We start from the raw sequence: 27,910 nt of genomic DNA, 5'->3' as shown, positions 1-27,910 counted from the left end.
TCCTTGTTACTTTTAAAGAAGTGAAACTGATTTCTGCATAGTCTTCTCATAATAATTCTGCATTATTCAAATTTTTTATTTAGTTCTGCAGTAAGACAGCATGCAGTAGTTCATTGAGAACTTAAAAAAGGGTATTTGAATTTCCTGTAGGGCTTGCTGTGAACTTTACGGGGCTGCATGAATCTAGAGTAAAATTTCATCATACTTTACACTATTTACACATACACTGTTTTCAAAACCTATCCTGAAACCTGCCTTGGCTCTTTCTTCCACACTGTGGACATTACAGAAGCATACATCAAGAATATTCACTGCTGCAATCTTAGAAAATAGCACCTCACTGCAGCTGATCACCAGGAACAATTGATGCATACTAAACAACTGCAAGTAGAACTGGAATTGAGCAGATGGATGCTATATTTTATATATTCATTAAGACTTGCAATCTAGTCTGGTTATCTCAACATTCTTACTGATTTAAACAAAAACAGGCTTTGAAGCATAACTATAGTTTAAGTCTCCTCCATCAGATTTGACGTACATAGCTGCAAAAAAATATAATCATGGCTGATGACACTCAGTGACAATGATAATAATTATTTTACACAACAGTAGAAGAATGCAATAATTTACTAGCTTCCAAGTATGGTGATCAATGCCCAGGAATCTGAAACCTGAAAGTTTACATAGAGAAATTCTACTCATGTACATCATGGGAAGTTCTCTTCAAGTAAAGTAGTTTTACTTACTAATGGTAACTTTGTCTTTATCCCCCAGCATGACGTTGTTTGGAGTCAGATCTCGATGAACAATCCTTTTCTCTTTATGCAAATAACGAAGAGCTAGACAAAGCTTAAAAACAAAAATTCATATCTGATATCAGTATCTGAGATAATAAGCATTACTTTGTCATTTATTGGCTTAATAAACACAAATGGTGCTACTAATTACATGTGGGAAAGTCATGATAACAAAAAATGGCTCTTACTTGGATAAATATATGCCACATTCTTTCTTCTGTAAACTGTTGTTGCTTTTCCTTCAAAGAGTTAAAGTATTCTCCCAAAGGCACTCCCTCTATGAGCTCCATGACTATGTACAACCTGTCATCTACATAAAAGAAAAATGAATTTACAGAACAATGCATTTATACAGAAGGCAATTGAAAATCAACTATTTGAGGATAAAATATTTTAAGTTGTTATTTTTTTACTGTTTAAAATTCTTTTTCTACAGACAAACACATTTTAATCACAGTTCTGCTCCTCACTATTCCTTTTTTTTCAACTTACATCACAGCAACTAGAAGGGATTTACTGCCTGATCATCACCAAGCAGGGAGGCATACATAGCTAATTCTTTATTAAAAAGAAAATTAAGACAATATGGATGAGAAATCTGTATCATTCATTCCACTAATTACTATAGCTTTTCTCCCTATTTAGCATTTCAGTCATACATTTGGGATCTTTACAGGATGAAAATGATGCTTTCTACAGGTTTACATTTTATCTAGCTTCACTGATAGATAAACCAATATAAACGATCCTTCTCACCATTTTTTCAGCTTTAAAGGTATATAAGCCTCTCTGAACTACAGTAGTTCTTGAATAAAATATTAGCGTTTATTGCTCAAATTTGACATACTCCTTCTAAGCTGTAAGTGGCTTTATTACATATTTCTGGTTTTTTATGATATACAACATGGTACTTCTCTACATTTATACTTACTTTCCAAGAAGGTTTTATGGTATCGTACAACATTTGGATGATAAAGCTGCAATGAGGAAAGAAATGTAGATGTTTAGAATGGTTAAACTGATGGCACAGTATTTATAATGTTTAGCTACACAATGGAAGGAAGGGAGGAAGGAAGGATTCCATAAGGATTCCATAAACTTGTTTATGAACTGCAGTGCAGTAGACGTTCACTGCTACCCCGAACAGACAAATGTTGCACATAACTAGAGCAACCAGGAGGAAAATACAGCATGATTCCTCTCCCCTTAATAATTGAAAGAAAGTAAATTATATTTGAAGACAGGCCTACATCAAAATACTGTTTTTCTTAACTTAAGAACATTAATAAGTCTGTTGTTTTAATTTTCCATTCCAAAAAAGACTCACTGTATTTTAAACCAAAGAATTCATTAAATGAAGCAAAGACTCATCACTTTTCCATCATAATCTTAGTTTACAGAATCCCTGATAAATATTCAAATAACAACACAAAGTAAGACATTTCAGTAACAAGCACTTGCACTGCTGCTAATACCACAGTAAGAAGGTTTTCAATATTGCCAGCATTCAGGTAAAAGAGGTCAATATTGTACCCTGATGAGACAAAAATAGTAACAGTAGACAGAATTCTAGCTATATAGTTGGAAACTATAAGTTGGAAAAAAGTTAGAAAAAATCTTTAAAGTCCAATCATAAACCTAACTCTGCCAAATCCCACTAAACCCTGTCCCTCAGAGCTACATCTACATGTCTTTTAAATACCTCCAGGGATGGTGACTCAATCACTTTCCTGGGCAGTTGATTCCACTGCTTGACAACCCTTTGAGTGAATAAATTTTTCCTAATATCCAGTCTAAACCACTTCCAGTACAACTTGAGGATGCTTTCTCTCATCCTGTAATTTTTAGCTTGGGTGAAGAGACCGACACCCACTCAGTTACAATCTTCTTTCAGGTAGTTGTAGAGAGTTTTAAGGTCCCCACTCAGCCTTGTTTTCTCCAGATTAAACAACCTCAGTTCCCTCAGCCACTCCCTGTAGGACTTGTCCCCTAGACCCTATGCTACCTTTATTGTCCTTTTTTGGATGCACTTCAGCACCTCGATGTCTTTCTTGTAGTGAAGGGCCCAAAACTGAATATAATATTTGAGGTGTGACCTCACCAGGGCTGAGTACAGTGGGACAATCACTTCCTCAGTTCTGCTGGTGATATTATTTGTGATACAAGCCAGGATGCCATTGGCCTTCTTGGCCACCTGGGCACACTGCTGGCTCGTGTTCAGCCAGCTGTCCACTAGCACTCCCCGGTCCTTTTTTGCTGAGGCAACCCTCTGTATGAGAACTTACAGTCAATAATGCTAACAGCAAGACACCCACACATCAAACTAGAGGCAAGAGACATGTCCATGAGACCTACCTGCTCTTTGATGATGGTTAATTCAGAAACAATATTCTTTACATTGCTATCTCTGTCTTTTTTGTCCTTTCCAAATGCTAGATTGTGTAAATTGACTTCTTTCATTGCCAGGAGATTTTGTCCATTATGTTTTCTAACCTGTAAAAAATGCAAAACTCTTTTGTCACAGAAATACAGAATTGTAGGGGCTAGAAGGGACTTCTAGACATCAGCCAGTCCAACCCCGTTCTAAGGCAAGTTCATCTCAGAGCGCACAGGAACACATCTTGGCAGGTTTTGGAAACCATCAGAGGAGATGCCACAAACTCCCTGAACAGTCTGTACCAGGGCTCCCTCACTCTCATAGGAAAGTTTTTCCTCATGTTTAAATGGAACTTTCTGTGTTCCAGCTTGTGCCTGTTACACGTTGTCACTGGCCACCACAGAAAAAACCTCACCCCATCCTCTCAACACCCATCCTTTAGGTATTTTTAAGCATTGATGAGGTCCCCACTCAGTCTTCTCTTCTTCAGGCTAAACAGCCCCAGGTCTCATAGCCTTTCCTTGTAAGAGAGACATTCCAGTTCCTCATGAGGTTCCTCCCTGCCCAACTCTCAAGCCAGTCAAGATCCCGCTGAATGGCAGCACAGCCTTCTGAGGAATCAGCCAGTCCTCCCAGTTTGGTGTCATCATGGAACTTGCTGAGGGTACACTCTGTCCTCTCATCCAGGTTGTTGATGAAGATGTTGAACAAGACTGGCCCCAGAACTGATCCCTGTGGAACTCCACTGGCCACAGGCCTCCAACTCGATTCTGTGCCATTGATCACCATCCTTTGGGCTCTGTCATTCAGCCAGCTCTCGATCCACCTCACTGTCCACTCATCCAAGCCACACTGCCTGAGCTTTCTGATGAGAATGTTATGCGAGACAGTTTCAAAAGCCTTGCTGAAGTCAAGGTAGATGACATCTACTGCTCTCACCTCATCTAGCCATTTCTACTCTCATAGAAGGCTAACAGGCTGGTAATGTAGGATTTTGCCTTAGTGAATCCACATAGACTTCTCCTGATAACCTTCTTTTCCTTCATGTGCATAGAGATGACATCCAGGATGAGTTGTTCCATCACCTTTACAGGGATGGAGGTGAGGCTGATTAGCCTGTAGTTTCCCAAGTTCTCCTTCTTGCCTCTTTTGAGAACTGAAGTGACACTGGCCTTCTTCCAGTCTTCAGATATTTTGACTGTACTCCATGATCACTCAGAAATGAGGGTAAGCAGCTTAGCAATAATGTCAGCTAGCTCCAGATAGAAAGAATACAATTATGGCTCCCAGATTAGTTATTAGAGTCCAAATTTATCTCACAAAAGTTACGATCAGAGCTTTTTCTGTGAATTATATGATTAACCAAAAGGACTGGGGTCTAACAATACAGTTTAGCAGTACACTGCTGAACTTGCCACAATATTTTAACTACTGTTATCTGTGGTGTTATTTTCAGATAAAACATACCTGGAGTTCTGTGGTTTTACACAGATTTGTTAGCCTTTGCAATAGACAGAAATCCTGTTCGTGGAAAGAAACTAAAAGAAAGTAAAAGTAGGAAAACATAAGAGGTACACGGGTCAACCTTATAAACACAAGAGAGGACAAGGAAAATCACAGTAAGTAATAACAAGAAGTCCAGATCCAGAAGGCCTCTTCACATTTGCATTCCCTTATTGAAATTCAAAGGACAGTAGTGCCTAGTATCAGTAGGTATCAGACTCTCTTCATGAAGCATCCCCTCAAATCTGTAAGTAATACCAAAAGGGAAGTTTACCTTATATACGCTTCCAAAAGCTCCACTGCCAAGGTGCTCTAAAATTGCATAATTGCCTATATGTTTTGTAGGTTCTTTATTCTGATTCATAGTCTCAATACTTTCAGCAATCTGCTTCAATTCATTCTCCTGGAATTATAAATTAAATTACAAATAAATAAATATAAAATATCCCTTTCTTGTGCTAACAGTGTGCAATGAACACAGCTTCTTAAAGCTATGAAGGATGTTACTTACCTTTAATAAATTTAGTTTTGACACTAGCTCTTCATAAGCACTGATATCACGCACATAATGTCCAATATCAATGAAGACTTCAAACAAGTCAGTAGGGAAAAGTCTACAAAGGTTTAAATTTTTATATATTTTAGAAACAGTGTGCATAGCAGCTATTAGTCTACAGCAGAGACTTTTCAATCTTTTTTATTACAACTTACTTTAGAACCTTCTAAATAATACACTTATTTTTTATTAATGTATTCAGTTATTAACCCTCTATCGCCACATACATAGGAGTTAAAGGACCCTTCAGAAGTCAGGTTTCAGCCTCCATTGATTGGTTATCAATATAAATGTCAGTTCTCCAAACAAGTATAAGCCTCTTGAAAGGCAACACACCTCATGAATTTCCAGTAATTTCCCTACTTTTTCTTATAGCACTTTATATTATGCTTGTCACGGTATCTGAGTTCCTCTTGCTAGATAAAAAGTGATAGGATTAACATTCGCCCTAATTTAAAGAATCATGACACTCATCTTAGAATTTTTGTCCAAGATGTCTAGTATAAAAAATAAGTATTGTGAAAAGCAAAAGCTAACATATATTAGGCAATATTTGATTAGTCGTATGCTTAACTGAAGGTTTATTTCTTTTTAAAGTTCTGAAAAAAGTAGAAATACAGAAAATTAAGGCATTTGGAAAAATATAAAAGACTGTAAATTAGTCTAGATTTATCAGTTTCAAAACTTGACACCATTCATGAACATTCATTACAAACTGGGGCCCTTTCAGTACAAAATCCACTTATTAAATGTGAAAACCCTACAAAAGTAGTATTTAGAATTACAGTAATTTATGACACAGAATAACATCACACAGAAACACTACTGGCAGGCAGACCTCTTAGGCAGTATGATTACTACCCTAATCCCACAAATCAAACTGTTTTACACAGCTTTTGTAGCCAATCTGGTGGAACTGTCATCTTACTAGGCAGTAAAAATAGGTAATTGAAACATTTTCTCCTTATCAATCCAAATCTTCCAGTGACATGCCTAAGCAAAGCAGCTTGTTACAAAGTGATTCCCATGTGAAGGAGTGGAGGTCTTAGACAAAAAATTTACTGCTCCCAGTTACTTGATACTATCCACGGCTGTAACTTGGACCTGCTAATCTTCAGGATGAAAGTACGGTTTATCTCCAACAGTATTAAATCTGTCTTCGTTATATTTTAAATGTTGATTCATGGGAGAAGAAGGACCCCCTATAGGGTTAGGTTCTTTGTCATGCATATACTAGAAGTCCCTGTACTGAACATCTAAATCATGTAGGCTAGCACAGATGCAATGGAGTAATCGCTGTCTGTAGCTGTAGATAGGACAGGAGTTGCCCATTACTATTTCTACTTGTTAAAAATAAATGACATTTAAAAACAATGTCTTCCTGACTGGAGTGCCAACTTTTGAAAGCTATCCTAAAGGAGTTTCACAAAACATTTTGTTAACGTACCTTTTAAACATATGTCGATTTCTTTCCATACTGAAGAGAAATCTCAGGGCTCTGAAAGCATAACACTACAGCAGGAAAAATAATGTCAAATGTATACACAAATGGAAAAGCCACCAATAAACATCAAAGATTGCCCTTTAAGCATTGGTACACTTTGTACGTAAAATGACTAGTCAGATTACATTATTACCTTGATAATGAAGAGAGTAAAATATATTAAGTTCCTCCTGCATTGTAAAAGAAGGCAGGGTCATTTAGGGGAAAAAAAAGGTTAAAAAAATAAAAGTGGATGACTATAGCTACAGCACACACTGAGGAACAGCTATGTTTTAATTATCTCAATTTATTTGCAGATAACTCAAGACTTGAGACCTGCTCTCTTCTCCAATGCTGAAAAAGGTACATATAATCAGTGGTTTTGTAATGATGCAGTAGAAAAAGGATTTTGCATTTTTACTGAAAAATTCAGCAAGGAGCACTTTAAGTTCTAACAGGGAACTAAAAAAGAAAAGTGAGAAAAAGGTCAATTTTCTTTTTTTTAGCCCTAATTTCATTATTTTTACCGATATTTTTATGCACTTCAGCTTCTATATTGATGTACTTTTGATATGAAAAGTTTATTTTATTTTATGAAAGTTTATTTTAAAAACAGACACTGGCAGGTAGTTAACATGTATGCTTCCTGCAACTCATCCTTAATTCTATTTATCAAGAGTCAGTCTGGCACATATGACCAAAGAAAGATGATTCATGAAGTCAGTCAAAGGGAAATAAGGTATTGATAGCTGAAACAATCCTAATAGCAAATACGGCCAACATACTTTCATTGCATCAGTAGTTAGAACACTACTACAGTCCAGTGTGATAATCCCTATATAGACAGTGGTAACTGTGTCTAACATGTCTCCATGTTGAAAACAAACATTTCAATATCTAGAAAATGCATTAAATGAGGAAAGGCCAAATGCAGCTTTTGGAGGAAGCAGGATACTTGACATTTTCCTGGAAATGAATGTTAATGCTGATAAGAAGCTTTCTCTTTTACAAACAATATTTGTCTTTCTCATAGTAGTATTGTGAAATTAGTATTTAACATTTTTTACATGCTTCAGCCAAGGCATAATGATTTTTACGTATGGTGCACGGGCAGAATAAATGACTGATATATCACTGAAGTCAACCTTGAAGTAATGGAGTAAGATCACTAAGGTAGTGTGATAGAAAGAAGGTGAAAATTTTATTCTTGAAAACACAGAAAACAAAGCAGTAAAGAAACCAGACAAGCATTGCAAGAATTTTAAGACAAATGTTATGAAATTCAAAAGAGTATTCCAACAGCTGCAACAGCATTGCATAGCAGATAACAATGATATCAGAAATACAGATAGCAGTGTGAAAATCTGAACAAGGTTCCATAAAGAAATAGACTTCTTATTGTTTGCCTGAAACAGATTTAGTTTTCATATGTGATCATTACATCCATTATTGATTCACTTGGCTTCATGTTTAATCTAAGTACAGTTGCTTAGTATCTCTTGTGAGTTACCTCCAACACATTCTGCTAGAACCTGAAACTCTCGGTGGGCATAAATTAAGCTCCTTAGAGTTGTATAAGGCAACTGTTCTGAGCATTTACACAAGTTTATTAGAGTCAATGTTAGTTTCATATACCCTCTAGGAAGAATTTTTATTTACCTCATCCTTGAGTAGATTTAACTGAAGTGCACTATAAAACCTCGTTGCAGAAGAAATTTACCTACTGCACTGAATCTGCACTCAAATCCTAATATAGAACTGCAACAAGATAACACCACAATGGGGGATTTTTTTGTTTGGTTTTTTGTTGTTGTTGTTGTGGACAAGCTTTCCCTCACTATCCAGGCAGGTCTACTTCATTAGATAGTTGAGTAGCTACATTAGTGTAGGGCTATGCTAGAACAAAGAAGAGGTGAGAGGCATGACATACTTGCCCTTTCCCACAGAAGGGCAACTGGAACAGCAGCATTTGTGTTCATTCCTGAACCCCAGACTAGTATTCTAGCTTAGAGAGACACCAGCACCATTTCACAGATGCTGGAGAATGTCTGCCTGATAATTAGTTACTATTGGTAACTTATAGCCTAGCTTGACTCAAAACAGTAAATTTATTGGGTTGTAGACATGTAAAACCAAGAACCATTCTATTACTTATTACTTTTATATTTATAATACATTTAAATTTTCTCTGCTCCATGTGATATTTTCTTCAAGTTTAGAAAGATTTTAGTAAATTTAGTTAAGATGCTCTAGAAAGAAAGAGATATTAGTACAGTCAGTGTCAAACCTACAGTGAGTTTCAGTGAAAATCAAGACACTAAAAAGATCTGATGCTGGACAGCCCAAAAAAGTGAAGGAAAGATTATCACTTTCCTTCACACAATATGGGGTGCCAGAAACAAAGCAGATCTCAACATAACACCAGAAATTGAGTCACTATTTAACTTTCAGTTCCTAAGCCGTTTGCTATTCCTGGATTTGTTTCAGTGCATTTTTTTTCCCCTCTTTAAGTAAGATTTTTTTTCTTTACTACACCTTAAAATAAACTTTAAAATAATAAAAAATTCTGAAGGACTGTTTGGGGCTTTCAATGTCAATGACGGTAAGAGAAATTACCTGTAACAAGATAGTCTTTTCAGCATTCCTTCCTTTGTTTGGTAAAATCAGCTTTGCTATTGTATATATTCCATTTGCCTGGAAACAGAGACAGGATAAAATAAATAGCACTTCTTTGCACAGAAACCACAAATAAAAATCAATGTTACATCAGACAAATCAGAAGCTAATATCAAGTGACAAGTCCTCAACATCCTACTGTACATGTAAATTACAAGCTCAAATGACTTAAATGTACTTAAGAATTAAATCATTGTTACATTTAAATTGATATTGCAAAGAGAGCTTGAAAGCAGACAATGAAGCAACGCTTCTGTCTGTAGATGTGAAGGACACCACAGCAACAGATCTCCTGTCACCATGTGGGTATTTTACACAGTCAGGAACCAAAAATCCAGTCACAATAAATATAAACTGGAAAAATACCAGAAGCATGAGGAGCATGTCTGTGCCTTCAGTAGGATTCTGTGAAAACCATACTGTATTTCAGCTTCCATTTTTAAATACACATGTGCCCTTCAGTAATGTATCCATCACATTGGTTTGATAAATAGTTATTGTTAGATTCAGTTACATTACAGCTCCCAGTTACTTGCCAAGTTCCCTATCGGACGCCACTCTTCTCACTAGGAGAGCTGAAGGAAGTATGTGACAGCTCTGTAGAGGCTCTGCTGCATTTCCTGATATGTTTTCTTAAACTGCTCATGAAGGTAGAGTTGAGCTAAGGTTTTAGGCTGTGAAGTAAAGCCACTAAGTCATAAACACATTCTGGCCTGTTGACAGAATTGCTGCAGGCTGCCACCAAGGCTGTAGGTTGAGACAAGGACACAGGATGGACAGACAGGTAGAGGGCAGTTACAGAAGCAGCAAGTGGTTCTCAGCTGCTTGAACCAAGAGTCCTTTGCTACTGAATGAGATAAAAGTTGAGAGGTCACTTAGACTCACTCTCAGCACAAAACTTAAAGAGCTGTAGACTCTCTCTCTTCTATCTGTTTTTAACCCGAGTTCTTTCATCTTGTCTATCATGCAATATTCATACTAGCCTAAAGAAGTAGGATTTAAAATGAAAGAGATTGTTGTAGGGTGGAACTACAGTTGAAATGAGCATGCTTCAAGCTCCCTCTTCATTTGAAAGGGAAATATTGGCTTGGCTTTCAACAAAAGGAGAGGTCCTTGATTTTAACAAGATGAGGAGAAAAAAATTAAGCTTGAAACACCTTTTCCCAGCCTGCACATTGCCCCAACAAATTTCAAACAATTCAGGGACACCACAGTTATCATGCAATGCTAGAGCAACACAGAAAGACTCTTATGTTAAAACTAACCTTTTAATTTCCTAAGTCTTCCAGGAGTTACACTGTTATGAAAACATATCAAATTTAAATGAGTGATATTTTATTTTGATGAAACCAGACTCAGTCTAAAATGTATGTAGTTATATTGTTCAGGTTAAAGCTTGTCTGAATCACTATGGTTTATTGACAACCTTAGTGTTTAAGGTATATAGAATCTTTTTTTTCTAGACTTACTTCCACTCTTTTCTTTCCAACCAATAGTTTTAAAATATACATGAACTTCTTTCCCAGACATATTTAAGGCTCTTTGTTCTCTCCATTCCTCCAGGAATACCTCTAGTTGGGTTTTAAGCTAACTTGAACACTTAACATTTAGAGTACAAGAACTGGCTACAGCTTTTAGTTAGAATTAATGTTTTAAATATTTGTATGTTTGACTATGGCTGCAATAGTTTTTTTTAAGAATAACTTTCAGAACCATTAATTACAGTTCATTTCAATATTACAGTTTAAAGTGCAATTTAGAAACACAATCCTGGGAATGGACAGCCAGGAAGTTATCTCGAAAAGAACGAACTCTGAGGCAAAGAGAAATTGTTTGCAAAACAGCAGCACACACATATTAAGCTGCACAGAGTTTATTTTAACAAACTTCATGCAATTCAGAATTTGTATTTCTCAGTTAATTCCATAATTACTCTTATTTACTATCCTATTTTGAATATAGCAAAAGCACGGCAAGAGATGCCAATCAAAACGAGCCTTGTTAGAATAGACCTGTTTATTCTCTCAGACAGCCACTGTATGTGAATGTAAAAAGAAACAGAGATAGTAAAATTATAGAAAGGGATATTTTCCAATCCCTTTCAAATGCATTTTGTCTGTTTAATTAAATGATGGTTACAAATAATAACATTTAATTCAAACTATAATTCCTTACTTAACTGAATAAAGTCTTCCTACCTGTACAACCTGGTAAGCGTTAGTCTCATTGAGCACCAGTTCAGTAATTGCAGCACAACAAGCTAGAATAAAAATTTAGACATACCATTTAGGGACAGATGCCTAAAGATATTCAGATAGCATAGTGGGTTAATCTTACCTAAGGGCCAAATGCCCATCCAGCTGCTCCTTCACTCCACTGCCTTAACCGACAGAGGGACAAAAACTCAAAGGTAAAGATAAAAATAAGGAAACTGTTTACCAGTTACCATTACAAGCAAAACAGACTTGACTTGGGGAAATTAAATTAATTTATTGCAAATTCAAATAGATTTTTAATTAAAAAAATCAAGAAGACAAAAAAATTAGAACAAGATCTTTTCCACTACAGCATTTTTTTTTCCCTCCAGTCTCATCTTCTTCACTCCTGAACCCTCTACCTGGATCTGGTGAGTAAGAGTTACAGTCAGTATATAACAGTTCAACTTTGCTGCTTCTTTCTCTTCACACTTATTCCATGCTCCATTGTGGGTCTTCTCAGCATGAATATCTGCATCACTGATGTCTCTCCCACAGGCTGCAGGGGAATCTCTGCTCTGGTGCATAAAGCACCTACCTCCCTCCTCTTCTTCTCTGACCTTGGTGTTTCTCACCGCTTTATTGTTCATTTTTTCGCTCTCCTCCTCTACTCATCCAGCTTTTTTTGCCCTTTCCTAACTACAGAAGCACCAGCAGCTTCACTGACGGGCTTAGCTTTAGACAGCGGTGTGTCTGTTCCAGAGTAAGCTGGAACTAGCCGTGTCTAGCAAAGTTTAATTCATTACTTCTTCCCACAGAGGCCACCCTTGCAGGCCCTCTGCTCACAAAACCTTGCCACTTATGCCCAATACAGAAGGCTAAAAATATAAACAAGTACTCAGTACTCCAAAAGACCTCTATAAGTTCAGTGCTTACTCTTTCTCAGAAGTCTTTAAGGAAACCAGAAGTAACACAGAAATATGCTTCATGCTGGCAATACTTTTGGTACTGCAATTTATTTCACATTAGCAGTTTAGCATTTCTTCAAAGGTAACATTCATAATAAAGTATTCAAAAACATTTACGGATTATGTTACAGCTTTCAGGAAGAGACTGCAAAGGCTCATGTAATCCTAGTAAGGACATTTTGAATTGTCCTTCTATAGTCACTGTAAAAAGACATGATCCTCCTGAAGGCATTTCAGAATGGATAGTTGACGTGCTAATGAGAAACCTGCTTTAAAACATATTCTATTCATAATTGCTGAGGAATCCTTTAAAATATCACTTCGAAAGAGTTCTATCATAATCAATTCATGATAGATATACTATAGTAAATTTGAATAGAGGGAAAATTATGATAAAATAGAAGTAATCAGGCTAAGAACAAAAATAAATATATACATATACATGTTTGAGGGAATTTCACAGGTGGAAGAAATACATATGTAATTCCCAGGCACTTAATACTTTATTCTTTGCTCTTTCTTAAAATAAAATAGATTATCTTTTTGAAAATATGTGCTGGCTTTGAACATTTAGAAATAAACACAGCTAACTTAGTGCTCCTGATCCTTAAACCAGGTATAAAAGTTTACAGTTTCAATTTTGAAATGCTTTTAATCCCTTTGTGCAAATGTAGGCACATAACAGAAGATTAGGCCTTCCTTACAAACCCACCTGCTTGAAGTGAGAAGATATTTTCTTGCATCTCATCAGGACTTAAATCATCTGTCAAATGAAAGTGTTGGATTCTCCCTGCTGCGTTTGCACTAGATAAACTTCCAACTGAGGAGCGATCAGAAACAAGATTTCTTTCCCTGAAAAAAACAAAAAGAAATTGCAGGCTAAAAAAAAGGTTTAATATATCTTTCTAATAACTTCTGAAGTTCTGAAAAATTGCACCTTTTTTCACTAATTAGCTAATACACTTTGAAAAAGGTAAAAAGCCTTGAAACAGAAATTCCTCTACCATGCTCATCAATTATATTCACAATTCTACATTACAAAATAGGTGACCAATTAATATGGAAACTAAGTAGGCAGTAAAGACACATTTATAATCTACTCTTTAGTTTAAACGCTGAAAATGTTAAAAACACTTTAAGGTAACCATTAAATATGCATAGCTGAAAAAAAAAAAAGAGTACTGTTTATTCACTATATTCTAAATAGTTTTTAAATTTCTGGAGATATTACATACAGCTAAACAAAACAAAGATGCTATTTGATAAAATAGGGCTTGGTCAAACATATCCTAAAATATGAAACAATCTCCATTCCCACAACGTTGAGGACTGAAAACCTACCCCTGTAATATATGAAGGAGCTGCTTGATTCCACCCCAGATTCGGATTTCCACACTAGTCTCAGGATCTTCACAAACCTGTACCAGAATCCAAACTATACTCCATAGAAGTTTGATATGATCAGAATGGAGTAAACTAAGCAAGACTGGAATTCCTTCAAACATTTTAACTTGCTCTTTGACTTGTGGCTCTGCACAGAGGAGACGCAGCAACTCTGCTGTCAGCCTAAAAAAATCAGGAAAAAAATTTAACAAGAACTCCATCATTACTTTTTATTATAGTTAGAAAAGGGGAAAAAAACACAACAAATGTTTAAGAACAGAGATCTCCTATGAAAAGAGAAGTTGAAAAAAACTGCTTAAAGTCACTGTAAGCTGCTTAAAGTCACTATTGAATAAAAGAAGGTGATCCAAATCATTACAAGAGATGAAATTATATTTACATGGAGTTTGACTGTCAGCACAGGCAGCCAAGCATACACAACCAGGATGGAGGTGGCCAGGTGGGCTGCAGCCATCCATGGCTTGTTAATGGCATTAGTACTACAAGTAGCACTGACTGCATGAACTTGTAAAGTCCATCTGTGGAATTAGAATAACTCCACCAAGAATCATGATTCTTCTCAGTATGGTTTGAATATTTTGTTTATAAAAAGGATTGCATATATCATTTAAAGTGTTTAGAAAAGGACTTTCATTAACTTCACTCTAATTAAAGTGGACTTTCCATAGAAAATATGGTTAAGAATTTCCATTCCACTCAAGCTGCATGTGTGTTAGATGAAACATACAAATTCCAATTCATATCTAAATCTAAAATTATTCTTAACTAGCATTGAATTTTATCAGCTTCTTGTCTACAGACAAATTCCAGTTCTTATAACAAACATGTGGTTTATGTATAATCTAAACAACTTGAAATCCAAAAACTAAACAAAATCTGCTACATTCAATTTTGTTATCTTTAGTCATATGTTAAATAATATAAATGTGTAAAATAATTAAGCATAATAATATAATATGATTAAGACTTTTTTTCAAATGTCTTCAGAATTTTCAATGTAATAGACTGAGTGACATCAAATTTGAGAGTCTTGCTGTTTCTTACTGAAATGTAGATATGATACTATGCTCAGCTAGCAATCTTAGCTGAGATGAAAGGACATTTAAAGATCTGGAGGAACCTGTATGACTTTTGAATTGAAGGGATGTGGGGTCTGACCCAGCTCCAATAAACTACAACAGCTTAAGTCTTGCATTTTTCTGCTAGTTTATATTGGATATCCCAAAAACTGTCAGAGTTCAGTGTGCTTTCCATCTAACACACGGGTCTGCCAGGAGCAACGAAGAGACGCACCAAGAATCTCACTTTACAGCAATATTGAAATGTATTTACTCTGCGCTTTAGACCATCAGTGGAGAGAGAGAAGACAGATTATAACAAAATTAGTTGAAAAGATGTTTCTGTATCAATATCTAATTGAAAATACATGAATGTCAACATTTTACCTTGAGCATATTCAAGTGGCACATTATCTAATTGCTCTAAATAAACATGTCCCTAAACGAAAAACCCAAAATATATTTTAACACCATCAATCTATAAGCAAAGTCTCACCTTTTAGAAAGCAAATCGTATTCATGTAATATCACCAGCAAATTCTCAACAATGGTGAGCTCACTGATCTTCTCCCTACATTCTGGACTACAAATTGATTATTCCTGGTATTTATATAAAATTAAATCATATTTTAAAAAAAACACATTACTCTTTAGCCTCCCTCCTTGTACACTTTACCATTTTTTCCCTCAAGTCTTAAGTGATATCATCATACTGTACATACAAATATTTAAAGGCACAAAAATAAGCTGGGTCAAGAGTGACAGCGCAACCACTTCCAGTTTTCCCAATAAAAAAAAAAAAGTTAATGTGAATGCACAAAGGTATTTCTTTTATTTCATACTAGAAATTGAGTAGATGAAGTACATTTTTAGAATCAGCTACAATTGCCATGAATATTTCTGAAATAGTTTGATCGCATTCTGCACAGTCCAAATAAAACACATTTAATTCTATGAAAAAAGTTAAATGGAAGTTGACAAAGTATATAAAAAATCATTTAGATTGATACTGGTATTTTGAAAGATTAAACTGAAATAGAATTAAATAAATTTGAGAATAGAGAAAATCTAGAGAAATCCTGGTAAATAAATTTCTATTGATCTATTGTATCTGTTCTCTTGGGGTTTGTATTTTTCCATATAATTTTGCATTTAAAAGATAAAATTGTTATAAAAGTTGGGAGGTCAGCAGAACAATAACACAAAAGTAATAGTTTTTCTTCTATAAAACTATGAAGAATGAAAGATGCTGTTATCTTCCTTTTCCTCTTTTCCTCTCCACACCAAGAAAAAGATTTATCTTTATTTAAACCAGTAATTAGTTAAGAGAGGATACACATATATGGATCTAAGCGTAAATGTTCATCATTTACTACACTGAACAATGTTCTTGCTGGTTGTTGTGAAGCACTGCTACATTAATCTCAACACAATTTTTATGTGCAGGAAGTCGGTATAAATTACAGAATCCTGCACAGGGATTGCAGAGAGAAATTCTGTGACGCCAGTCATACAAAGCTCTCCACATGAGCAAGAAGTCTGCTGCAGGGACCAAAGTTTCTACTTAGTTTCTACTGATTCAATATAAAATTAAGCACACTTCATTTATCCCCACAGAACAAGGTCTCATTCTGAAAAAAAAGAAGCATTCCTCAGAAACAGCAGTTTTATACTGTGTCAAGAGATAACATTAAAATGCTTGTAGTTAACTACTACCATATTAAATTGAACCTACCTTTCTGCAAGGCTAATCAGAGCAAGGAGGGCACCCAAAAGCACATTGTTGTCTCTGGAGGATAACAAGTTTACTAAGGTCTGTAAGGTGAAACATGACACGAGGTAAATAAATAATATTCTTTTCTTTTATGATTCAAACACAGAGTTATTTAATGAAAAGTCAAAATTAAGATACCAAATCCTTAAACAATGAACTAAAAGTCTTAAGTACATTTAGAGTAGACTTCAAGTACACTTAAATATACCCTGAAAGACTTAAAATATACTCAAGTCTTACGATGAGCAAGGATGTTTCTTGAAAAAATGGAATTGACAGGTCTCTTCACTGCTAAAATATCTGTCCAACTTAATATACCATTGTAACAACCCGTTCCTGTGTAAAACACTTCAGAACTCTAAATCAAAACTTCCCAAACCAAAAAGTTAATTATCAGTGATTTTAAAAAGGCCCTATGTGATTTAAGGTCCTGTACATATTCTGTTAACAACTTATATCAAAGTAAACTTGATATGTCAATGGTTTACTGCAGCATAATAGAGTCACAAAGAACTAGTTACACTGATCTTGATCTCTATTCTTTCTTACTTTGGCCAGAAAACAGCAACAGTTTAGTGTAGATCCTTAGGCCGATAGTAACATTTAAAAGGGATGTCACTGACTAGGTTGACCCTGTTCCATTTAGACACAGAATACTTTAAAATTGAAAAATCATTGCAAAATTTCTATTTCAAATATAAATAAAACCATTTTTAATATTAAAAAAAACTTACTAAACAATTGATATCAAAGTAACAAGGAGCTCAGGACAGTGTAAACATGAGTACTAATTTTTATATGAACAAGTTTAGTCCAAATATTTAAGATCTAGTTATCTGACACAAGCAATAATCATGCATCAAGTTGATTCATTTACATACCAGAAATCATTTTTAAAATACTACTAATATAACTGTCAAACACAGTAATTGAGACTGTCTTACTTTACAAGCTTGACAAGGTAAGAAACTTACTCCCACTCAGATCACAACTAAAAAGTTTAAGTCATTGAATTAAGTAGCTAAATGGTTATAATTAGCAATTTTGTAAAGCACTCACTCTATGTGCTCCAGTTGCTATAATCCATTCTCTTTGACCTTTAACAGCAGCAAGCTTTTGGAAAATGTCTGTGGAACAAAGGAAGCAAACTAAATTGAAGCTTTACCACTTAATGTTTTTCATTTTACTAAAGAGATAAGACAACAAAACATTGGATAAGTTCTTTGAACCATGACTAGCTCATTTTACTCTGTTATTTCAGTGCATAAAGAGGAAGCAATTTCTTTTAATATATATTACTTATTTAAAAAAAAACAAGATGTGCTTTTCCACAGCAATGTCAGTTTTCATTTGTGTGATAATGCCTACAATGAATCTAGTAATAGCTTACTTAATGATCATCTCGGGTATTTTAAACGTTTTAAGCCTCACACCGAAAGTTGTTAATGCCCTTATCATTTACATTATCAGCTATAACACTTACATGTCATGTTGACCAACTTGTCTACATTATGCTGCTCTTCTCCATAATCGAGATAGCCATTTGCTACTGTCTCCATATACTAAAAAAATTAAAGGATATCATTAAATATGATGTTTTAAGAACTCATAAACCTGAGTGTTATGTGCAGAAATAGCCTGTAGATGGTGCATCTGTGTCACAAAAAAGATACAGTCTGCAACAACCTGCATACTGCAACAACCTGCTGTAACACGTGTCAAGGAACAGAAGAGATCTTGGAAGTACAATAATTCCAAAAGTAAGTGTAAAATTCCACAAGAGAAAAATCCACCAAAGACTATCAAATACAACAACCCTACTTCTAGGAGCAAAATTCCATTCTTGGCAAGAGGCAAGAGCTTGATAAGAGTTTTCTGGAGAATTATCAGTTCATGTTTCTAGTCTCCAACTTTTCCCTCAGCATCTACTATTGGCCACTGTTTGGAATAGCCAACTGAATCTTCAGTCCATACAGCTGACAGGCTCAGACTCTATGAAACCTACTCTACTACGTACACATCAAAAAACTTTAAAATGAGAATGCTTTTTTATTTGAAACTGTCCAAAATAATATATGTTTTCAATGCTGTGTAAAATAGCAGAACTTCAGACTTGCCATTTGGCAAGATTTGAGTGCACAATTCACCTTGAAATTGCTGCCACTGTCCAAATTTCAGAGGGATTTTTTACAGTCTTAGCTATAACTGTTTTCAAACTGCATTTCAGAGTGCTGGAAACCTATTTAACACTTAATCTATCTCATTGCAAAGAACACAAAACATTCTGTTCTCCATAAGCTCAGAAATCATAAAAATTGTATCTCATAAGCAGCAAGATCTCAGAAGGTCATTGTACTTTGTACTGTGCAAGCTCCTTAAAAAGTACCACTAAGCATTAATGACATGAGATATTGGAAAGGGACAAACAATTCCCGTGGGAACCATGTTCCTTAGAAACTAACAATCTCTAACTCCTAGGGACATTTCAAACAGGTGTATGTCTGACCAAAGGGCTCACAGGACACTATTTCTTTTTTGAAGTATAGGTGGCTCCATAACTATTCATGACTGATGACTGCATTCTAGAAGATACATTTGTTATTTCAAAAAGAAAAAAATCCAGAATGAAAACTCCCAAAAATTTCAAAGATATTCAAGATAAGTCATATCTAACTCCTAAACCGGCACTGATGAACAAGTATTAGAAATCCAGGAGTAGAGCTGTATTAACACAGAGCAATAACAATACAGCAGTCAGTTATCAATAATATTTTGCAAAGTAAAAGTACTATAAACTTAAAACCTGTTAAAGGTTTAAACTTAAACCTGTTCAACATCCTTTCACTATGCTTTTACCTTTGAAAAGTCATTTGCTTCAGTTCAAGCGGACTTTACTCAGTGTTTCAAAAGTTTACACTTTCTCTTGACTGAACCAATTGGAAGACTTTTCTAATCCTTCTCCCACTTCAGATGGCATTTGTTAAGCTTCCTAAATAAAAGTCCTGGGTTAATGCTGCTAGATTATAAGGGCAGTTGCTTTGTACATTAGTGTGGGAAAAAACTCCCAAAACAAAAACCACACCAACAGAAGAACAGACTCTCTTCTTTATGTAAACCAAAACCAGCTTTTTAGAGTGTATTTAATTCTAATCAAAGTAAACTGACATAAAATATAACAAGCAAAGGTAGTATGATGAAAGCTACCTGAGCTAGATTTTCAATTCCACCCAAGCTGTGAAGCATTTCCTAAAAGAAAAGACAATATGTTTTTTTCATTGAATCAAAATACAGAAAATGCTAGAATGGGAGAACAATAGAATATAAATGCTCTGTCACAAATGTTAAGAAACTTTAACTCCAACGATTGAAGTGAGTAGATTCTGGAGATGCTTAACACCTCCAGAGTTCAGAATTATTTGTAATAAGTAGATAAATAAAAACACAGAAGGGAAATTTTGAAGGTTCCAAAACTGGAAAAGCAACATATACTTTGGAACACATAGAAAAGAAATACATGAAAACAAGTATCTTAACAGATGTCCAAGACTTAATCCTATGAATACAACTACAAGAGTCAGAATAAAATTAAAAGCTAGTTGTTTGTAGTTCAGAGCACTGTGTTGCTAGGAGGAACTGGCATTTTCCACTTTTCTTCACTTACTGCATTATGGGAATTTTACATATCTATATGGTGAAGTCAAGTACAGAGTCTAGGGCTCAGCCTAATGATAAGCTGTCATTATGGAGGTCATAGAATCATAAAATCATAGAATGGTAGGGGTTGGAAGGGACCTTTAGAGGTCATCTAGTCCAACCCCTCTGCAGAGGCATGAGATTTATAGGTTTCATAGAATAATAGAATGGTAGATTTGTTGTTAGGGTTAGGAAATATCATGCAGTAACAGTTCAAATTCATTCTATAATCTCTTTTTTAGCAAACAGTATCTTCACATATAGAAATATAGGTGCATACGTAAGTTTGCATCCAAAAGAATATACATTTCTGCGCATGTGCGTCAACACAACTCTTATCCATGATGCTTATACACATTCTCTCAGCCAAGTAAGTATTTTGACATACTGACCTGATAGCATGGATCCCTTACTAATAATCTCAGGCAGATTAATACTCTAAGAAAATGGACAGACGGAGCTTGATTAACCCACTCCCTGTAAAAGAAATATTCAACACATCAACCAGATACAATTTTAAAAGTGTTAAAACACTTAAATAAATACTTTTTCCAGAATCAATCAGCTAGAAGATTAGTGACTCTCAACAGCTGTACAACATACTATACTGTAGAACTTTTAATACCATTTCTATTCAAACATAGAAACATCTTGAAATAAATTTATTTAATTGTATGAATATTGCCAGCCACTACTTATTGTCACTGAGCTGATGCAGGAAAGTACATCCTCATCTCTAAGCATGAATTGATCATACTTTGATACAAACTTACTTCAAGTGTTTGGATGAAGGCCCAAAGGGGCAAAATCACCAAGAAATCTTATATTAAGCTTCAGTGCATTAAATATACTTATGTAAAAATATGAGTGCTAGAAAAGTAAAAATAGTTATATTTCAAACCATTTTTTGAATCCTTATCATTTTCTATCTTCAGTTTTAAAAATGCTGATACTACTAGTCCTTGGAATTATTTCTTATTTAGTTTAAATGTTCTTAATACAGGATTATATTTCCAAATAAAACCTCATCTTTTATATTTCTCCATACAATTCACCAGCGCAAGACCTGGTAGAAAACAGAACTCAGATTTGCACAAAACTTACAGGGGCAGTAATCCTGCATAAAATACCAGTAATGAAATCACTGCTTCCATTGTCTGTTGAAAGCATATATCCCCATTTCCCTATTTTAAATATATATATATATAGACAAACAAATCCACTAAAACTGGACATTTTTGTAGTGGATTTTGTTGCTGTTGTTTTACTTGAGAGGACAGAATATGTAGCATCTGGACAAGTTTCAAGGAACAAAAGAAGTCTACAAAACTTCTCAGTTCTCTTCCATTTTTATCAGTTGAGTTGGGAACAACACTAATAGCTAAAAATGTTCTGATTAAAATAAATGCTTTACAAATAGTTGTTTACAAAATCTCAGCCTTTCTATGTCAATACTCTGCACAAAGTAATACTATTTTTCATTATGATTCCACATTTCAGTATGGCACAAAACTTTCATGGAGAGAAAACAGCAACCATAGACCTGTAGGTACAATTTGTAGGCCAGATTTTAATGTGGTTCTATAAAATTCCTTTCACTTTTGACAGAAGTTAGTTTCTTTAACAGAGAATGCATCTGTCACAGAACTTTTTATGTAAAAGCAGCAGTCTACAAAATGGAAATAAAATCAGTAAAATAAAAATGAAATTAGGAAAGTAAACCATAGATTATAGATACCAGATATGGACAACTGATCAAGGAAACAGCAGCTAGAACAATTCTGGTCACGCAAGTTTCATCATATACTCAATACTTCCTTCCTCCGTCCCAGTAACCTGAGCCTTTGGTCTTTAAAGTCAATACAGAAATGATTGTTTAAAACAGCTTATGCAGAGATGTGAAGCTGGTAGTTTCCACACAGAGCTTTATTGTTGAAACACATACAGTGTCTATATCTTTGAAATGGTACAAAATAATATGTAATATTATTCATATTAAAGCAAGAATTCCTTCTTGAATATGAACATGTTCAATATACTGACCTGCAGGTAAGTCTGTTCTTAACTAAAGCTGTAAAGATCTCTTGAAACAGCTTATGTTTGGGATGTTTGCTAAAATTTCTCTCATTCTTGTAGGTCACACTAATGGGAATAATAAAAAAAAAGAGAATGCTGAATTGATAACTTGGCACAAGATAATTTTAACACTGCCAAAACTTAACATTAGTAAGAGAAACTGAGAACTGTCATACCAGCAGTTACTATGGAATAACACAACTTCAGGTTTCCAGATATTAATGGTATGGAAGAACAGTCTGTCTCAAACGTAATTTGGAACTATTGCAATGATGCAATATAATCTTTCCAAATAAAGAAACCATTACTTATTTAAATTTATTAACTCTCAACAGTACACTCTGCTGAGTGGGAGCATGTGTCTGAAACTTGTGTCTGAAAGGCAGAAACATTCACAATTAGGTTTACAAAGTTCAAAATATGTATTTCATATCTTGAATAGTGGGCTAATATTAAAGTACAAGTAACAGATATATGTACAAACATAATTGCCTTCAACACCTCAGAGAGCTTTAGATACATAAAGATGTTCAGAGATGCAAGAGTGTCATCATACTAGCTTTTGTTTTGGGGTTTTTTTTACCTAAAGCTTTCAAGCTCTGTTGATTCTTGCCATTGACCATGGGGTTTTTGCTCATTGCTTTTGACATTTTGCCAAGCTCTTGTCATGCTCGTTTGACCACTTGCAAAACATATAGCTGGAAGCTAAGGAGGAAAGGGATGGTATTGATGAGGCAAACACTACATTTTAAGTTTTAGAAGAACATTATCAAGCAGAAGTACCTTTCCTCAAGTTCTTCCTCTGAACTTTGGACCTGTAACTTGCCATTATAAAGATACACATACCCCATCACGCAAAAAAACCTGACATAGTAGAAGATTGATGCACAGCAAGGCTGGGAAACAAGTACATGGAGATATATAAAATGTGAAAAATAATGTCTTTCAAAATTTATAATACTAAAGCTCAATAAAATCTGCAACACACTCACTATCAACACTCCTTACCTGACCCACTTCTACATATGCACAGTCTTCATATTCTTTTTATGTTTAGAACTCAGATGTTTCAGCTTTTTGCTCAGAAGCAATTCCATTACTCTATCCAGAGGGTGTGTAACTCCTGTCTCACTTGGATGAATCCCTAAGTCATTTTGTCATATCTCTTCACAGAACAGAAACAGAGAAAATGTTCTGGCATGCCAAGGACTCACACCCATCATCATGTGTTGAGTTTCTTTGCTTGAAATGGCAAATACAAGCTTCACTAAGTGAGTTGAGGTAAAAGAGATTGTACTGTGTCCTGTAAGTTTCATGCATTGGTATTTATGCCCTGAAGATTTTTAGCTGAAGTGTTATTCCCCAAAGACAAACTGCTTACGGTTAGAATGTTTTATATTTACCACTCTTCACCATGTTGTAACTAATATATCTCCAAGCTTGCCTTCTCATGACATTGTGGAAGGGCATGGAAGAAAACAAATCTGTTAGGCTACTTGACTATATGCAACAATAGCTGGATAAAACCTGCTCAAGATACAAATCAAAGCAATTTTTTTCCCATTAAAATAAAAATTAGATCAGAGTAGGACAGGAAACAGGTCAGTTTTATTCCTTCACCCTTTCTAAATTGGATTTGTCCCATGGAGAAGCTCTGACGTTGCCCCAAAAAGAGCCCAAACAGACATCCCCTACACAAGATTTTGCTAACATGTTTAATCATAATGGAACACAACATCCCAAGCACCTGCCACAAACCATAATCACTATTACTTGTAATTACACTATTCTACAGTATGTTTAATAATAGTTATTGAAAAAATACCTGTTGGTTTCTTGATTGAACATTTAAGAGAGACTGAAGTCTTTTAAGATCAGAATAATCTCTAGGATAAAACACAATAGTACAAATATATGTGTTAATAGTTACATAAAAATACTTCCGTAAGAGTAAAGCAAGTCAATAAGCAACAATGCTGACAGAATAGAAAGTTATGTAGTGTTGCCTAGTGTCCCTTTTTTGTGTACAGAAGAATTTATAGCTTCTCCAGAATGCCTTAAATCAACAAAGGTGTAAATAAACGTTGTGACCAGAGTAACAGTTGTCATGTTTACATTGCATTTCAAATTAAAGCATTCTGCTTTGGCAGTCAGTGCAAATTCCACATGGGTCCTGTTGAAGTTCAAAGAAAGACATCAGATACTCTACCTCATAGAGATCCCGTGAGGCTTTTTGTCTGTTGCTTTTTCTATACTCTTCAGCTTTTTGTTCTGATCAGGCATTGTGTTTCACTGTTATCATAACGTGGCTAAAAACTGATTTCCTTAAAAATAAATAGATAGAATTACAACATTACAGCAAAATTAAGCAGATAGAATTATAACTTTACAGCAAAAGCAACACATATTTTCCTACAGAATGAACTGATACAACTTTAAAAAATGACTTCATCATTTTCTCAACAAGAACCCTTGGCCATTATATGAGGATATGCTTTAGAATTCTAGATATTAAGAAGAAAGTAATTAGTCTAGCATAGAGAAACCTTGGTTTCCCAAAACATGGATAGTTTTCTTGTTATTTTACATGTATTTTTAATTAGGAGTTTTCCTCTTCTTGCATCTTACTACCATTATTTATCACTGTGGATTGGCTATTTATGTTATAGCAGTGCTTACAGTTTAACTTCAAGGTTGCATCACAAAAGCTGTTGTCCAGAGAGAGGTGATGATAGTTTTATCATCTAAATAAACCAGAGGGATGAAAAGTAAAGAAACTGTCAAACAACTGAGATCCATACATATAGTGGTTTTGCCTGGGATGGGTTTTTGTTTGATAGCAGGGGGTGCTACAGGGATGGCTTCTTTAAACAGAGATCTGCCAGAAGCTTCCCTTGTAGCTGACAGGGCCAATGCCAGGTATTCTAAGATGAGCTCCACAGCTGGCCAAGGCCTGGCCAATTAGTGAGTGAGCTAACACCTCTTTGAATAATGTATTTGAGAAGGTGAAGAAGTTGATGCACAGTTGCTAAACGGCAGCAGCAACAGGGAGTGAGGATGTGAAAACATCTTTGCAGACACTAAGATCAGTGGAGAAGGAGGGGGAGGATGGTGCTTAAGCCCTGGAAGAAAGATTCCCCTGTGACCTGTGGTGAGGGCCATGGTGAGGCAGCTGTGCCCCTGCAGTCCATGGAGGCCATGGTGAGCAGAGACCCACTCGCAGCCTGTGGAGGACCCCACACCAGAGCAGGTGGATGCCTGAAGGAGGCTGTGACTCTATGGGAAGCACCTTGGAGCAAGTTCCTGTCAGGAATTGGGAGCCTGTGGAGAGAAGGGAGCCCATGCCAGAGCAGGTTTGCTCTCAGGACTTGTGGTCCTGTGAGGGACTCAGGCTGAAGCAGTCGGTACCTGAAGGACACTTCTCCCCATGGATGACCCATGTTGGGGCAGGGTATGAGGAGCTTCCCCCATAGGAGGCCCCATGCCAGAGCAGTTCATGAGGAGCTGTAGCCCATGGGAAGGACCCACGTTGGAGAAGTTTGTGGAGGACTATGTCCCGTGGGAGGGACCCCACACTGTAGCAGTGGGAAGTGTGAGGAGGCCTCCCCCTGAGAAGAAGCAGCGGCAAAGTCCATCTGTAATGAACTGACCGCAACCCCCATCCCCTGCACCGCTGGTGGGGAGGGAAGGAGAGTCCTGGAGGAGGGAGGGGTGGGGGGAGGTGTCTTAAGATTTTAATTTAAGATTAAACTTAAAATAAGTTTTATTTCTCATCTCCCTGCCCTGTTCTAATGATTCAATTAATAAATCAAACTCTTTTCTCCCCAAGTTGAGTCTGTTTTGCCCATGATGAGTGATCTCCCTGTTCTTAACTCACAAACCTCTCATTATATTTTTCTCTCCCCTGTCCAGTTTAGGAGGGGAGTGATAGTATGACTTGGTGGGCATCTGGCATCCAGTCAGGGCTAAAACACTACAATACATTATGCCATCTATCAAAGAACCACCAAAATTTCCACTAGTTTGAAACCCGGGTCTTCTGAATTTCAGCTGTCTCTGATTTCCACAGATGGGCAGAGCTGTATGGTCTGGTCTCATCAGGGCCTTTACTGCATACTAGATCCACTGCACACAGATGTTCACTCTGTAGGTCTAACTTCTCACAAAAGCCTACGGCTTGTTGCTTGCATATATATTTGTTTACTGAAAATCTTTAAAGCCCCAGAAAGAGGCAGAAAGGCACAGGAAGAGAACAGTCAAGAGGAATCTTTTGCTGCCACAAAAGCAATTATATTATGCAAATTATATTGATGCAAATCCTGCTCTGAGTGACAGAAGGATGGTCGGGAACTGGGTGGGTGTGAAGAATTATCCCAGAGAACTCCATTTAACTGCAGCATATTGGTAGAATGCCTCTGATATAAAAACTGAGGATATAATACCCCTGAGCCTTTCCACCTATTTTACTATTCATAAAATATGGACCATTTAGGTGTTCCCTTTGGTGTCTATTAGGATTTTCCATATGAAATCTGATAGCCTCCTCTTCTTCATTGTGCACCATTCATTGTGCATTTTTTCATTGTACATTCCTCTGCTATTGATTTTTATTCCTCTTCCTCACAAAGGCAAAGAAGATCGGGCAGGAAACAACAGCATTGTGAACCACCAAAAGCTACTGCTTCCCAACTGAAAATCAGAGTTGTTTTTCCAATTGTACATTCTTTCATCAGACATAGAACTACCCAAAATGCAACTGTTGGCAGTATGAACTAAAGCACTGCTTTAACTCACTTCCCTAAGTGGCCTGTAAGCCCAATTCATTCATCCCTATTCTTTTGAACAAGCCTTTATCCTTCCACCAGTCTCCCACACACCGAATGATTGATCTGGATTCCCAAGAAATTTCTCCTCTCTCCTCCATGCATCCACTCAACACTGTAATTAAGAAACACCTCAGAACACTTCTGTTGTACCAGTTACCACCAGGAAATGAACATTAACAGGATCTGTCCTACCAGTCAACAGATTGAACTCCTGAATTGAGATTAAAGCAAGTTGTTCATTTCCTTTGCTTTAAAAGCAGTAAAAGTTAAGACAAGTCACATATATTGCTAAGCACGTATAAGAATCCTCATGTGAGGATATGAAGGAAAAGATGGTTATCAGGGGGAGTCAACATGGCTTCACCAAGGGGAAATCCTGCTTTACCAATCTGAGAGCCTTCTATGAGTGCATAACTGGACAGCTAGATAAGGGGAGAGCAGCGGATGTAATCTACCTTGACTTCAGCAAGGCTTTTGACACTCTCTCCCATTAAATTGTCATAGGAAAGCTCAGGCAGTGT

The 27,910-nt window shown here is 35.9% G+C and overlaps 1 protein-coding gene across 2 annotated transcripts in view; it reads right to left on the bottom strand.

The window, feature by feature from the left end:
- The window catches only part of NEK10 (NIMA related kinase 10), an 81,106-nt gene extending 56,260 nt beyond the window's left edge, over window positions 1-24,846 (bottom strand). Inside the window, exons 1-21 of one of the 2 annotated variants that reach the window (XM_061996666.1) lie at window positions 24,773-24,846; window positions 24,389-24,449; window positions 23,147-23,268; window positions 22,531-22,629; window positions 20,880-20,964; window positions 19,999-20,040; window positions 18,278-18,356; window positions 17,854-17,921; window positions 16,756-16,835; window positions 15,517-15,603; window positions 13,900-14,124; window positions 13,271-13,410; window positions 11,594-11,655; window positions 9,336-9,413; window positions 6,684-6,748; window positions 5,192-5,294; window positions 4,955-5,083; window positions 3,156-3,293; window positions 1,732-1,777; window positions 989-1,110; window positions 750-852 (exon numbers count right to left, since the gene is read on the bottom strand). In XM_061996666.1, coding sequence (XP_061852650.1) covers window positions 750-852; window positions 989-1,110; window positions 1,732-1,777; window positions 3,156-3,293; window positions 4,955-5,083; window positions 5,192-5,294; window positions 6,684-6,748; window positions 9,336-9,413; window positions 11,594-11,655; window positions 13,271-13,410; window positions 13,900-14,124; window positions 15,517-15,603; window positions 16,756-16,835; window positions 17,854-17,921; window positions 18,278-18,356; window positions 19,999-20,040; window positions 20,880-20,964; window positions 22,531-22,629; window positions 23,147-23,268; window positions 24,389-24,449; window positions 24,773-24,846 — 2,008 coding nt within the window. Of the gene's footprint in view, window positions 1-749; window positions 853-988; window positions 1,111-1,731; window positions 1,778-3,155; window positions 3,294-4,954; window positions 5,084-5,191; window positions 5,295-6,683; window positions 6,749-9,335; window positions 9,414-11,575; window positions 11,656-13,270; window positions 13,411-13,899; window positions 14,125-15,516; window positions 15,604-16,755; window positions 16,836-17,853; window positions 17,922-18,277; window positions 18,357-19,998; window positions 20,041-20,879; window positions 20,965-22,530; window positions 22,630-23,146; window positions 23,269-24,388; window positions 24,450-24,772 lie in introns of both variants that reach the window. The other variant, XM_061996667.1, reaches the window with a different exon arrangement.
- Between the last annotated feature and the right edge of the window lie 3,064 nt (window positions 24,847-27,910).

This window comes from Colius striatus, chromosome 5, assembly GCF_028858725.1.
Source record: "Colius striatus isolate bColStr4 chromosome 5, bColStr4.1.hap1, whole genome shotgun sequence".
Classification (NCBI taxonomy): Eukaryota; Metazoa; Chordata; class Aves; order Coliiformes; family Coliidae; genus Colius; species Colius striatus.
The sequence above is the reverse complement of the archived record's forward strand: the minus strand, read 5'-3'. Positions and strand labels throughout refer to the sequence as shown.